The sequence below is a fragment of the Spea bombifrons genome, chromosome 12 (assembly GCF_027358695.1).
Source record: "Spea bombifrons isolate aSpeBom1 chromosome 12, aSpeBom1.2.pri, whole genome shotgun sequence".
NCBI classification, from domain to species: domain Eukaryota; kingdom Metazoa; phylum Chordata; class Amphibia; order Anura; family Pelobatidae; genus Spea; species Spea bombifrons.
Genome location: NC_071098.1, coordinates 23,929,608 through 23,944,869, shown reverse-complemented (window position 1 = coordinate 23,944,869; position 15,262 = coordinate 23,929,608). Strand labels below are relative to the sequence as shown.

At 41.2% G+C, this 15,262-nt stretch overlaps 1 protein-coding gene across 1 annotated transcript; it reads left to right on the top strand.

The window, feature by feature from the left end:
- Positions 1-1,821: 1,821 nt before the first annotated feature.
- CYTH2 (cytohesin 2) lies at positions 1,822-14,913 on the top strand. Its single transcript, XM_053452121.1, has 12 exons — positions 1,822-2,162; positions 8,519-8,666; positions 9,130-9,196; positions 9,366-9,484; positions 9,980-10,060; positions 10,703-10,815; positions 11,262-11,410; positions 11,751-11,862; positions 13,793-13,869; positions 13,947-14,018; positions 14,174-14,328; positions 14,688-14,913. Exons 1-12 carry the CDS (start codon positions 2,144-2,146, stop codon positions 14,797-14,799), a joined length of 1,224 nt encoding a protein of 407 aa, XP_053308096.1. The 5' UTR covers positions 1,822-2,143; the 3' UTR covers positions 14,800-14,913.
- Positions 14,914-15,262: the final 349 nt, after the last annotated feature.

Below are 15,262 nucleotides of genomic sequence, written 5' to 3'. Positions count from 1 at the left end.
CTATTCAAACACAGCATTTCAGCAATTTGTGTTCCTTGGGTATGTGAACCCCCCACCCCCTGAGTACAGGAATACCCCACATGGGTATGTCTCTGCGTATTCAAAATTGGAACATGCACATTGCAGTTTTCAAACATGGAATTTGGACTGATCAGTTTGGTGGGTCCAGGTCTTGTTTAAGACACAGTATTTCCAAAGACTAGACAGCTCAGGGAATCTAGTTAGGGGCATATTGGCCTGTCCCATGTAGCTGATTCCACACCAACGCCTTCCAAAGTTAGTTTAACAAAAAAAGAAAACTATTTTCACATCCACTTTGTAGTTTCACCATGTTTATTTTTCTGAGTGGATATGTGAAAGAACAAAATAGGCCTTGATTTGTGTTCAAATCTTATGATGTAATAACAAATATACATCATTATTACAACATTATTACACCACAGAGGGACATACAAACATCTTAACAGATCTTTAATATGATGCAAAAGATCGATTTAAAAATTAGAAAGATATTAAGTATGATCTGAAAGTTATTTTTAATCCTGTTTTGACCTTTTCTTTATGGCATTGCCACTAGAACGTTATGACATCAACAGCAGATAAGAACCATTGGGTCCATTCTTCCAGATGTAAATGAAACCTTAGTCCTTGTCTTAGATTACGGATAGCTTTATGCCCATCACTGTTTAAACTTTTTACCACTTCTGACCATTTTGAAAACCACATGAGGAGAATTGGTAATGTGGCAAAGTTAAATAGGACTATGTCCCTCCAATAAAGATTGAGACAACTCTTAAGCTATAGAGACCAATCTACTTGACTTTGCAACATTGTGGTAACATTGGTGTGGACTGGCGCGATTAGGGCACTTGCAATGCTGGCACACCAAATTAAATTCAAAATAACTCCCGCAGTGCCACCTAAAAAATGGCCTGAGCAATCACCTTGTGCAATTACTTAGGACAGGGTCAGGATTGCCGCTTTGTGGACCCTATGTAGATTACCTACATAGCCGGACAGCACTCTAGGGGCTATACACTACGACACAGCCCTGTCGATGTAGTAGAGACTAGGCCTGGGTGGTGGGTCCAGGGGAGTGGCAGTCCCTTGTAGCAAAACATATGGCTTCCCTCTCACACTATGGAGGCCTGTACAGAACTAGCTGTGCTCCTTTAAGCCAGAAAGCGCCAGAAAATGATGTCATATCGTGGCGCTCTGTTGGAAGATGAAAAAGACGGAGCTGAGGGTGTTTTCCTGGGTCGGGCCTAGGTTAGCAGCAGGGGTAAATACGTCTGCAACCTGCCCAGAAAAGGTTCTAACAATTAACCCCCACAATAAGCTGTTCTCGAAGCAGCCTCTCTTTACATGACATTCCTTTCGGGCTCCGCAGCTTTTTGTCCAGAATGTAGATGGCGCTGTTTCTCGCACCATTATGGAATCGTTCTGCTTCTGGAACATTTCCGGTTTTCACCCACTACCCTGAAGCATACTACACACGACCGCCTCAGCAAACGTGTTAAAATTATTCTTCACTTAAATTTCCCGGCGCTAACTCCCGTTGCCGGTAAACTCTTATTGCAAAACCCGTACTAGATAATCGCTCTGGTATTTACGATACATTCCATTAGCAGCGCCTTTCGCTATCTGATCATGTTCCCGCCTCAAACAACGACTGAGTGCGCCTCTGAAAAAAGTCTAAATTCTATTGGCTCTAAAAGCCGTCAATTAACGTCACGCCACGCCCCTACAAGGAAACGTACGTTCCAATGGGACATGCGGGCTGCCAGTCAACTAAAAACGGACATCCTGGAAACAAAGAGTTCGCGAGACTCAATCCCAGCCCCGCTCATCTGCCCACCTCAACAATTTTCACAGTCGAGGGCTGATTGGTGTTCCAGTTATCCGTCAAGCGCTTTAACCACGGAGGGCGGGGTTGAGTTTTGCTGCTATGGAAGCAGTAGGCGGGGATTAGAAGAAGGGGCATCTGGGTGGGTTACCCTATGTGTGGTAACCGGTTGAAGCACTGAGGGGACGTAGACGGACCGGTGCTTAACGGATTGCTTGTCGTATAGTGATAACTGACGTAGGAAAGCTGCCTGTAGCCGTGGGTTACGCACTGACCGGGCGCACCACCCCCGTCAGTATGGAGGACACGGTTTGCGGTGAGTGGGGTGTTCCGGTCGATCAGGGGACATACTGCACTACTGACTGAATCCGCTCTCGTGGCCAGTTAACGTTCGAACGCCTGCGTACATTTGAGTAGGCCTTCGAATGGGAATGTGGCCCCTGGGATGTTCCATTTTGTCCTAGGGGGGTGTTACTGATATGCTAGGTGAAGGGGGGTTGGGAAAGGCGGTTGTATTCATAGAGGGGTTTAAGAGGCTGCGTTCTGTGTTATACTGGGTATCAAGGCTTACATTGGGGCGAATTCGTGCCATGGATTGTCTCATCTAGGTTCAAACAGGGGTAGTCTTACCGGTTCAGTCATGTTGCTGGGCATACCTGAGGAGGAAGACAGTCTATATAGATTTCTATAGGTGAAACCACTGATAGCAAGATAAAGCTGCCATTTCCCTCCATGGCTGATATAGGGAAACAGGAAATCCAGCAGCACTTCAGTAGGAAGGAAGGAATTGGGCTGTGATCGTATATGAAAATGTCCCAGAAACTGTACAGATCATATCTTGTGATGTACGCCCGACAGCCGGGTTGCCGTTGACATTTGCTTTCCATTCTTTACAGCTAGGAGAACATGCCATCTGTTGTAGGCCTCCTGTGTTTTATTTAGGGGGATCATGGTTGTGTTGTCAGCGTGATCCACACAATCGTTATCACTGATTGTCACCGGTTTTAGTTGTAGTAAAAGACGTTAGAGGTAGGAGCTGCTTTGCTTGAATGGAGAATACCGGCAAAGGCTTCTAGTGACAGAGGCTGACGCTTGATACCACATGGTGAATTATGGTATACATTACATATCATAGCTAGAAATTAGCAGGTCAGCTGGTCGCATGATCATAGATATGAAGCGTATATGGGAGTGTGAGAGCTGCGGTGCCACTAGATGCTCCTGTGGCTTATTAATGTTGGCAGAAGCAACACGCCATCCCAGGTTGGCCATGTTCCATTTACCTGCATAACTCCACTGGTAAGTGTGAATGCTAGGGTAATTATGGAACTATCAATGGAGTTAATATACATTATTTAGTGAGAGGTATATGACATGGTCATTTATACTTTATATCTCCCTAAATATTTTATTATATTGTCCGTGCTTTGCGGTTGCCTGTGTTTTCAGATAGACAAAGCCGTATGTTTTGTATATGTGCGAAGAAGAGTACTTTGTTGCCTAATGTTCTTTCAGACTCCCTGGGGCTGTACAAAACAGAAACGATTACTGTTTAATCTGTTGTGATTCATAAAACACAGGAACTTTTATTGGCATATAGCGAGCTGTGTCAGAGCATTAAGAAATGAGCAGAGGGTGATGAAGTTTGCGATTTTATGAATGTGATTATGTGCAGCTGCTGCTGAATAATTCTTTATGGCCCTTTCAGTGTACGCGCGTTCCCCGATTGTAGATATGTGGATTCCCCACTTTGTGTCTGACAAGTCTTTCTTTGTGTGCCATACATTCTCAAATGCCACCCCTTTACTGGGACCACTATGTGAATAGTGGGGATAGCCACATGATGGGTTTCCAGATCTTGTTAGGATCCAGGGGCTTCGATTCAGCATCAGCTGGAGAGTTAATTTTGGTCGCTGCCCTACCTTTTAACATAAGTCCACCCATAAATATCAGTCGAGTTAATAACTGGATGTGTTGACGATTGTCTTTAATAACCTCATGGCGATGTGATTTAATTTTTTCTGAGGTATGTATATGATGTATGTTGAGCTCATGGGTGGTCTCTATATGTCATACAAGACATCATGTCACTGGTCAAAAGTACAAGTGCCTGACTTCCAAAGGATTTTTAAACCAGTCATCGAAAGGCTTTCAAAAGACCCTGAAAATACCGAGAGATAAATGAACTAAAAGAACAATGCGTTGTGGATGGCAGCCGTTGAGGAGATAATGTCTCGTGACAACCTGTGGTCTCTTATTAACGGAAAGTATCATACATAATCAGCGTGATATGTAACAATGTTAAGAAACATGGCTTTAATAATCCCATTAACCTGATTCCTCTGTTACGTTGTTTCCATGCGCTCGGAACAGGCAGCCCACATGGGAGCGTTTTCTAAATTATACCCTGCAAGGAATTCAAAGGCTTTGTTAGATCTTGGCAATTTTGAAATCCTTGTTCCAAACACAAGCCTGTTTTTGGTATTATGAGTTGGATAATGCTTTATATAATGGGAATTATGCGGAGTAAGTCTCTTGTCAAACAAAGCCTCCGTTATCAGAAAAAATACCCGGGTTAATCAAGGTTATGTATTGTGGAGCCATCTAAAAGAGCACAAAGAGCTGGAGGACAAAAATAAAGTAAAAATGTCTGGTTCTGCAAACATGTTAGAAGTACTTTCAGTAAGTAAAAAAAAAAAAAAAAAAAAAAAAACCCTCCGCAAACTATGTTCTCCTGCCTTGCTGTGACTCAAAGGTGCCCTTACAAACCATGAATACGATGATATATCGCCCCCAAGAAGCTGCAGAACCATTTTCATTCCTCATTTAAATGCACCGTCATGGGAAAGAGTTTATACTTTTGGAAACTTTTAATATTAAATAAAAATGGGCTCGGATATGGCCCTTACATGGTCTGTAGAGCACTCTGTGCCAGAAAAGCCTGAGATCTCCTGTAGATGGAGCAGGTTGGAGAAGACTATGATTCTTCAAATTCTAAGTTTGTGATGGCGAATACAATGAGTCTTGTATAAAGCTAGCACAACAAGGCAGCATGTAAGTCATAGCGGGGTTCTATTGAAATAATGAAGCAGTCGAGAAGGATTGCATGAGATCGCACAGGCAATCCAATGTTACGGCATCCAACGGTCTATGGTGGGAGACGGCTTCATATCTGCTATTTTTCCTCCCTTTTTACGTGTGTAAAATACCCTGACGAGTTATTACCCAAAGTAGTCTCAGAGCTATCGGACCACCTGAGTTGCCTTAAACTGCCTTAAGCGTATTAGAACAACCTAGTGGGGCATTTCATAAGGCGTATAATATAGGGCAGATAAGAATCATCCAGCAACTTGGTCCTTGTACCGAGTTGTTTTCTCATTCAACGTTCTCTAAAATCTGTCTGGTCTTAAAGTTTTTGTCCTCTTAGTAAGACGGTTCCTGTCTACATCCTTCCCAAGTAAATTGTGCTACTCATGCCAGGAACTAGCATTCCTGCAACCCCTCCTAAAGGCAGTGACTCATGGTGGCTAAACCTGTGTCAGATTTTTTCACTCGGGGGTTTTTGTTAGCATGTGAATCTAAAAAGTAAAAGAAACTGTCACTCATTGGAATGTTACGTTAGCACGGAATGTACGAAAAATCCGTATGTTGAAGTAACATTCCGGAAATGGTTCAACAGCTCCTAAATAAAGATTTAAATGCATATGGTAGCTGTGTGTTTTCCTCCTTGCAAGTACATGGTGGGGGGGGTATTCTACAGAGTCTACCCTATGTATTTGCCTCTTTCCCTGCCCCACCAACCCCAAGGCTTGCAGGAGGTGCCTTCAGATGAATACATCTCCTTCTGCTGAACACCCATGTAATATACTCCCCGCCAGTCCGCTTCTGGTTTGGCAAGGGCTTTCAGGAGTGGGGGCTACTGGGACCCCTGTGTACATGCATAGAAAGTGCTGCCATTATTATGAATTTTGGTTACACTGATCACTGGAGTGAAAATAGTGCCACTGTGGGGTGTTACACTGGAGCTTGAGCTTCCCCAAAATTCATACAAAATTATGCATTCTTTATCAATAAGGACGTCTGGGACCCAAGAGTGTCCCTTTAATAAGATCTTTACCGATACTGGTGCTTAGATTGTTTGCCAACAAGTACTGGATATCTCCAATAGTTCTTTATAGCTGAATGAAAGATCCGCTATGATGGGCTCCAAAGCTACCATGTTTAAAGTATCACGCTGAAAACTTTAATATCACGCAAGCCCTTTATAGGTCACCGTTCCTTTTTATATAGACCCTTACATTTATTTACCCTCTGATAGGTCTTGGTTATTCCAAAATATTAATTAGTGATGGGCGTGATAATGGGCCATTGGAGCACAGGAGTGATGGGAGTGATAAAGGGCCTTTGGAACACAGGAGTGATGGGCGTGATAAAGGGCCATTGGAGCACAGGAGTGATGGGCGTGATAAAGGGCCTTTGGAACACGGGCATGATGGGAGTGATAAAGGGCCATTGGAGCACAGGAGTGATGGGCGTAATTAAAGGACCTCTACACCTATGAAGATATTCCATTAAAAATCAGCCGTCTCTAGCTTCAAAATTAATTTACAACGCATTCATTTACAATGCCTGTGCTGGATTTCTGATCCATTTCATGTTATTGTAATGAACAAAATGTGATTTTCTATCAGAAAACGAGGATCTTTAAGTGGCTCCAAACTTTTGAACAGTAGTGTATACAGCAAATAAGTAACGAGAAGTTTACAAGTAACTGAGAAACTTTTGCTTTTCAGCTGTTTACCAAGACTATGTCAATTTCTTACAACATTACGCGGGCAGTTATAAGAAGCTGGCGTTGCCGGAAATCCAAAGCAGATTACTGTATAATAAAGATTCCTTTGTGGAAACCATTTATTAGACTGATATTTGAAGTATGAGGTCAGAGTTAATTAGCATTTTGCTTCCATATAACGCATTGTAGGGGGTTTTTCCCGGCAACAATGCTTCGATTATCCCTCGGACATCTTGTTTCACATAACTGCTGGTCTGTAGCTTGGCCCCAGTAGACGTAGCGTACCCCTGCTATCTAATTTACCGTTTTTGTTGATAAGCATGAGTTGATGTTGTTAAGCATGAGGCTGTCTTCGTAAGATTTCGTATATTATAACAAGTCGGAAAAAAAATGGACTTATCTGCTGCCAAATCCCGGGAATTTTGCTTTGTCGTAGGTTCAGAAAATAACTCCACTTCCTGTTGCTGTCCGAGAAAGCAACCAGTTGGATACCAACGATTTATGCTCTTCAGCCCTCTCTTAACGAGGCAGCCAAGCGTACGATGATATTACATGACCATGTGCTTGAATTCCTTATAGTCAGCTGGCCAAGTATGCTTTCCAAATATGCAGTGGCATTAGTGGCAGAATGTTTGTCCTACCGGCATACATCTTAAATGCATTATTCAAAATAACCGTTCAGCGCCAGTGTTTACTTCTGGAATTGTCGTAAAGATGGGCATTTAGTGCATTGCCTCAAACTTTATGGGTCTGGGATTTATTCACTAAAAGAACAGTTACCTATGAAGAGTCGGCACTAGTAAGCTTATCCATCACGAAGGAATGAGCTGGCTCTGTAAAATGTATATTTCAATGTGTAAGACTTTAAAAAAGAAAAAACTATACATTATTCAGGGACGGCAGAAGCTCTTCCCACGGCAGAAGCTCTGTGTGATTGGACCTTCATAATATATAGCGAAGTCAAGGAATGAAAACTACTACAGCGCTCCATTTAGCGAGCAAACTCCCGAAAGCAATTTGAGGTCCTTCTTAATGCCCGATTTTCTATAAAAATAATTGGGCGTGAATGCCCCCCCTTCTTCGCTTTGCAAAATGAAGAATGAGCCGAAATTCCTGTTTCTGCTACCCTGGAAATGCAATAACGTGAAATAAAATCTCGCCCGTAAGCGCTTTTTTGTGTGCTTTTCATTTTTATGTGACTGCTGACGGCTTAAGTGTCGCATTTAGCGCGTGCAGCGACTGTTTCTCGCTGTCCCAGCTGTAGCTGAATGCAGTAATAAGCGGGGAGTATTGATTTGAGTTTGCTAATCCATTCACGTCACACACAGCGCTGTCTTTATTGGAGCCGAGGTCCAGTTGCTTATTGCATGGAGACCTCCAAACTCTGTTCCCTGATGTATTCTTGTTTTTGAGAGGCAAGGGGAGGTTTTCTTTTGGAAATCAATTTTAGTTTGTGGTTGGATTTATAATGCTAGGACCAATGTTGGGTTCTTTTAATATATATTTATAATGAATAATTAAACTCGATACATGTAAATACGTGCACACAAGCCACATCTCTCCACGTTTTGGAGGAAATTGTCGTTTAGGTACGAATTATAATTATTCACTAGTAACAAAGCACTTCCAACCTCTAGTAACCTCTTACTTCCAACCTCTAGTAAGAGTAACGGATAGTAGGCCACATCTATAGTTATTGTCAGGGCGCATCTCGTTATTCTGTCCCAAGTCATTTGGAAGTAACTGCATAAACCTTGGTCTGTAGGGAAAGTGCGGGGGTCTCCAGTCCGTATACAGATATATCCTGCGTGATTTCACTGTGAGAAAGCGTGAGGAGCCTGAGGGATCATGAGAATGTTTGTTTTTCGCTTCCTCTATAGTCCCCGCGGACCTGACTCCTGAGGAGCGTATTGAGTTGGAAAATATCAGACGTCGGAAACAGGAACTTCTGGTAGAAATCCAGAGACTGCGAGATGAGTTGAAAGATGCCATGAACGAGGTGGAAGGCCTTGAGGCAAATGAAGGAAGGTACTACTGCTGACAATTTTCTATTGTTTTGTATTAAAGGGAATCCCTTTGGCTACATTGACTGGTTCACATCTATTATTTATTCATACAGCTAGGAACCTTCTATAACTTTCTAGCAAGGCATCATCACAAATCACTTCAGTGGTGCTCATGAGAGGTTTGGGCCATAATTTATAAAGATTAACCCTTGGACAAAGTGTTGCAGCAGAGTACATAAAGTATCAATTCTGCTTTGTTCAAATGTGGCCCATTGTTCATTTTAGTAATTTTATTAATTAGGTGAAGCTATGGAACCTTCTGGTAATCATGGCCTATTGTTGTGAGATTATTCCTAATCCATTTAACATCCCGTTGGGTTCCATGGCGGCTGCTGCAAACCCTAATGATTGTCTTTTTATATTGTATCTTTATTCGTACAGATCGTGGTCGTTGTGGTTCATTTACGTTTTGTTTTTTCTTATAGTAAAACGTTGCAGAGAAATCGAAAGGTTGGCATGGGGAGGAAGAAATTCAACATGGACCCTAAAAAGGTACGTTTGCAAGTGTTCTTTTTCGTCTTTTTTATTTATTCTCTGTAATGTTGACTTTTAGTGAAATTCGTTATAATGTACAGCACGGTCATGCATTTCACAATCTAAAGCATGTGAAAGATTTTCCAATAGCCTTCCAGAAGTTTTCATTTTAATTTTCTCTACACAGGGCATCGCGTACCTGCAGGAGAATGAGTTGCTTCGGAATACGCCGGAAGAAATAGCACGTTTTCTTTACAAGGGTGAAGGGCTTAATAAAACTGCCATCGGGGACTATTTAGGAGAGAGGTAAATTATAGCTGTGGTCATGGGTAACACAAGCAAGAATATTGAAGTACATTATACACATTCACTTTAAATCTTTGAGAGAGAGAATATCTGAATTCTAGTGGACCTGTCATACACAAACTACATGGAGATTAAAATGTTTTACCCATTCAGTTCTTGGCCATTTGGCTTTTAATGACAGCTGCAATTTATTGTCTAAATAATGCTTAGAGACCCTCTATGCTTTCCTGCATATAATAGCTGGGTTCCTCCTTTAAATTCTAATTTGGTCGCCAATTTAAATGAATGGAGGGATTCTGCACAATTGCATTAGTCTCTTCTCCATCCTGAGCTCCACGGCTTTCAGGCCAAACACGTTCCTGAAAAGCTCCAAGGGCTCTAACATGATTCCGCTTAATAGAGTATATATTGGTTAACTACATTTCAAGTGCCTTTGTCTACATGCAAACTTACTATAATTCCTCTATTGCTTTTTCGCCATTGTTGTAAACATAGGGAGGACTTCAACATTGCTGTTCTTCATGCTTTTGTGGACCTTCATGAGTTTACAGACCTCAACTTGGTCCAAGCCCTCAGGTACGTTGTTCAGTTACAGGAAATATGATTATATCTGGTTAGCGTCTGTTGTACCCGAAAGCTGCGGTATTCTTGTCTTCTTAAGCTACGTGATGGGAGGAAGTGGTCATTTCAACCACAGAGTTAAGCAACGGTTTCCAAATAGGCCAAATGTTTTTGTAGGCCCTGTGAGCTGAATTTGACACATCTTATCGCACTGGCATAGCTTTAAAATCAGTATTTTCTTTATGCATTTATACCTCCAAATTACTTTTGACACGCAGAGGATGCAGTTAATTTTCGGTTTCCATCCTGTACGCCGCAACCAAATGTGCTCGTTAATGCAACCGTTGACTTCATTACTGTTAAGAAGGGTTATCTCGTATGTCTGTAGAATACTGCAGTATTCGATGGAGCTTGTCTTTGTTTTTATTTAATGTTAATGGGCATTCAGTTTGACCAGTGCATCTGTAGAGTAGCAGTTGGCCCAGTGGCTAATATTCAAGGCTTAGTTAATATAGCCCCAAAACATGTTTTATGGCATTGTGGACAAACATACCATAGTTGCTAATTAAGCAATGTGTTGAAACATGAACTCCAAAGTGGATATATCTTCTGTTGGCCTGGACAGCCTAATGCAACTCACGTCTTTGCCGTGTTTAGGCAATTCCTGTGGAGCTTCCGCCTTCCAGGAGAGGCTCAGAAAATTGACCGCATGATGGAAGCGTTTGCACAGAGATACTGCATGTGTAACCCTGGCGTGTTTCAGTCTACAGGTAAGCCTTCTGGACATGGCAGTTGGTGTGAAATTCAGGACACGGTCGTTAACATCTGTAGTTTATTTTACAGAACATAGAAAGTGATGGCCGATAAGAACCATTAGGCCCATCCAGTCTGCCCAACCTTTACCTCACCTCTTCCATTATTAGTGAAATCTAATAAATAATAATGTCAGAAATATGGAATCCTATAGTAGTCATCTGCTTTGAAATAAACCATTTTCACACCCTAGAACTACACAACATTGCTATGTCAATTAAGTCTGTTGTGCAAATTTAATTTTATGATGGTTTTCCTCTCAAAAGCGAGGTGTTGTAAAAGGAGATTTATTGATGTTTGCGTATGATTCCAAAGTCCATGTGATGGCTCGAGTCTGCCATATGTTCGTGTAGCTTTCTTTTTTCCTGGTACACCCTTCGTTGTAATTTCATATCTTCTGCAGACACGTGCTATGTCCTGTCTTTTGCGGTCATTATGCTGAACACGAGTCTGCACAATCCCAATGTTCGAGACAAGCCCGGTTTCGAGAGATTCATCTCAATGAACAGAGGCATTAACGATGGGGGAGACCTTCCCGAGGAGCTGCTCAGGGTAAGAGTTCTGATGATGCTTTTGGTTGTACTCGCTTTCTGTTACAAATATGCACAGTTTGGCATCATGGAAATATCTCAGTTAAAGGCTTCTGCTTTGCATATTACTCCTTTCTACGCTTTTTATTTTAAATCACTGAGTACACTGCAGTAAAAGAGAAAACTAACACATACAGGTTAGGTAAGATTGTGAGGTACTTCTACTACTTGCAGTGCTCGTGTTACATGATTGATGCTTTATAGATATGTACAGTGTGTGTGTATATATGTGTGTGTATATATATATATATATATCCGTTGGTGCTTAATCAAATGTTGTGTATTCGTTGATTTCTCCATAGAATTTGTATGACAGTATCAGAAATGAGCCATTTAAGATCCCAGAGGATGATGGGAATGACCTGACCCACACCTTCTTCAACCCAGATAGAGAAGGTTGGCTCCTCAAATTGGGTGAGCAAAACCTTTTCCTACGGTCTTTTTTAAATTCATTTGAATCCTCATCCTCAAACCTTCTATATTTCTGTGTCTTTCTGCTCCTTCCTTTGCCATCCCACCACATCCCTCTGGAGCCACTTTGGAACATTTAATTCATATACATAGCATTACAAAGTTTCATACCACTGTCATCAAATGTGCTGTTAAGATGTCTATAAATGTACATTACACGTCCAGTAAACATTCTAGTGAAAGTCAAACATTAAGCTTGCTTAGAAACCAGCTTGCACCTGTGCTAGACATACTTATAATCAACCTTTTAACTGTACACACAGCCTGTTACCGGAGTCCAGCATGTTCTCCCAGCTATAGGTATACGAGTTGGTTTTTTTTTTTTAATTTTCTTTCTGTTTAATAGTTTTAACTCAACAAACGTTATCAGCCAAATTGAAAGCAATTTATTCAGATCTCTCAATACACAGTACACAGGACAAAGGTCCTAACTAATGCTTACTCTATTCTTCACTTGCGATGTCCATACCTTGCACACATTCAGCAAGCAACTCAAAACCTGTTTTTCTACACAGAAATGAGCAGCACTGAATATATTTGTAATGCTGGCTGAGATACTGGAAAGACACAAATGGCAACTTGTAGTCATTTCACGTGCATCTCTACCATGCAATTCATGCTCATCAGAGCCACCCGATGGTCATCTCAGAGTAATTGCCATTCATTCACTTTGCTTTTCTTGTACTTGTTGTTGCACAAACAAATATGAGCTGACATGTTATTTAATATACAACCCTTTCACAGTTTAGATCATCGCGCGCACACACGCACACCTTCTGAAATTTGCTTTCACAAGAAAAGTTTGTAGCCCAATAACAATCTTTACTGTTTTATTCGGAAAACAACTCGTAGATGAACAGGACCAGTTTGAGAATTAATGCTTTCTAATTTCTGATTTAGCTAGATGTAATGCCCCATAATAATTATTCACTAACGCACACTGTGCCTAGAGGATGTGTATGAACCTAGTTTTCCGCCTTTTGTTTATGTAACTTATTTTTTCCTTTTCTCTTTCTCCTTACCCACCTGGCTTCCCTCCCTTCCCATGTTATCTGCATCTCTCCATTTTTTTTCTTCCCCCCCCCACCAACCTCGGCATTTTCCCCTTTCTCTGCTTTCCCTGCCTTATGTGCTACGCCGCTGATGACATTTGCTCTTCCGTCTGCTCACAAACTACCCAGGAGGTAGGTAGAGCTAAATGTTTCACTCAGCCTTCTAAATAGTCTCACCTGTCGTAAACCAGTGTTAAAGAGCCACCACACTTAAAATATATGGCTTTTTTAACAAATACGTTTTTTTTTTTACCATATCCTCCCACAGTTTTGAGAACTGCTTTGTAGAAGCTACAAGCTGGCTTTTCCTTTCAGGTGACCAGCACTCCCCGGCTTCAAGTCATTAATCTGGTCACCAACCATTATTCTTCTGTGAGAGGCTCACCTTTTAACCAGGATTGATGGTGGGGATTACTGCTGGGTCCCCTGAAATCCGAAAGGAGTCCTTACTGCAGCACATTCAGGCTGAGACACATTCAAGCTCCAACAGCAAGTTTGCCAGCCAGACAACTACAGAAAACTAAATGTATCGTGGATACACCCTTTTCCCTGAAAATGTTATCGGAAACCCTCCTGTCGGAGAAGCCATAGTTTATTTTAAAGGTTTTGGCTCTTTAAGTCTGCTGCCACTTGTTTTTGTGATATACAATAGTTTTATTACTTTACCCGTATTGCAACGTTTAAGAAAATGCAGCCTTTGGGTGTTTCCTGGTGTTTTGTGGGCTTACCTGTTCTCTCCTTTTTAATGGGGTAACAGTGCCCACTTTGTTTCCCCAGCCATCATAAATTATTCTAAGTTTTATTCCTAAAATGTTTTCCAGGTGGTAGAGTGAAAACATGGAAGCGGCGCTGGTTTATTCTGACTGACAACTGTTTGTATTATTTTGAATATACTACGGTGAGTTGTGTGTGTATTCATCTTTAAAAAGCGTGATTTGTAAAGCAATTGTTACATTGTAATTTTTTTATACGCAGGATAAAGAGCCACGAGGAATTATCCCACTGGAGAATCTTAGTATTCGGGAAGTGGAAGATCCACGTAAACCAGTAAGCATTAATGCCGAATAACTTAATTTATCCAAGTTGAGGTTAAGTGGGAAGTGTGTAAAAATCCTTTAAGGTTAGATTTTTTTTTATATATATATATATATATATATATATATATTGGTTGAAACATCTGCTTTTATGTTTTCTTGCATTAGAACTGCTTTGAGCTCTACATTCCTAATAACAAGGGGCAACTAATCAAAGCCTGTAAGACCGAAGCCGATGGCAGAGTAGTGGAAGGCAACCACAATGTCTACAGAATCTCAGCACCAACACCCGAAGAAAAGGAAGAGTGGATAAAGTCTATAAAGTAAGAAGCCTTGCTTTACGTGCAATATTAAAAGTTCACGTTTTTACACAAAGTACAGCAGTGCCAGTTTTTTAATCATCAATTAGTAAAACAGTTCTTAATACCACAAAGAATCAGTGAATTACCGCATAGAAACGCTACTGGCCTACTTTCCCAGTGGACGCTGACTGTTGGTTGGGCCAGTGTACTGTGGCTTATTTTCATTATTATATATGTAGCACATCGTTTTGTAACTATGGCTTAAATGGAGTTCTTGTTATATTAAGAAAAGTAATAGTCCTTTTAAAAAAGTTTGGCATTTTTTTTAATATACATATTGTGGCTGGTAACATAACTTTGTGATATCTTTATTTTTTTAGGGCAGCTGTGAGCGTGGACCCATTCTATGAGATGCTGGCAGCTCGGAAGAAGCGCATCTCTGTTAAGAAAAAACAGATGCAGCAGCAGCAACAACAACAAGAACAGTCTTAAAAGGACCCCGGTGATGATGATATGGCAATACTCCAATCTTCTGGCCTCTTCCAAACACTCCTTTAGCAAGATGACTCTTGCCACTTTAAAGAATATCTGCTCTAAAAGATAAAATGGCTACTTTGGATCAAGTCGCTATGTAGAAACAGAGGTTATGGCTGGATCATGCCTGGTCTCTAGCATTTCAGAACTCTTCTTTGTAAACACGTTGGTATTGGTGCATTGAAAATGAGTCCATTTGGCAGGTTTCCTGATAAGACTGTACTTTTCTAATATTCAAACTTACTGCCTTTTTCTTTTTTTTTTGTTGAATTTTTTTTTTGGCTCAAGCCTCACAAGCAGGTAAACATTGTGACATGGTGCATGAAAAAGCAATATGACCAGCAGTACTCACGAAACCAATGCTTGTGAATGTGTACAGCTGCACGTGGTGTGAAAGACCCACATCTCTGCGCAGATAGGA

Bases quoted from the DNA above. Each gene is read 5' to 3' on its own strand.
- CYTH2 (XM_053452121.1), top strand. The intron at 9,485-9,979 runs GTAAATTATAGC...TTGTAAACATAG, and splicing joins GGGGACTATTTAGGAGAGAG to GGAGGACTTCAACATTGCTG. The intron at 10,061-10,702 runs GTACGTTGTTCA...TGCCGTGTTTAG, and splicing joins AACTTGGTCCAAGCCCTCAG to GCAATTCCTGTGGAGCTTCC.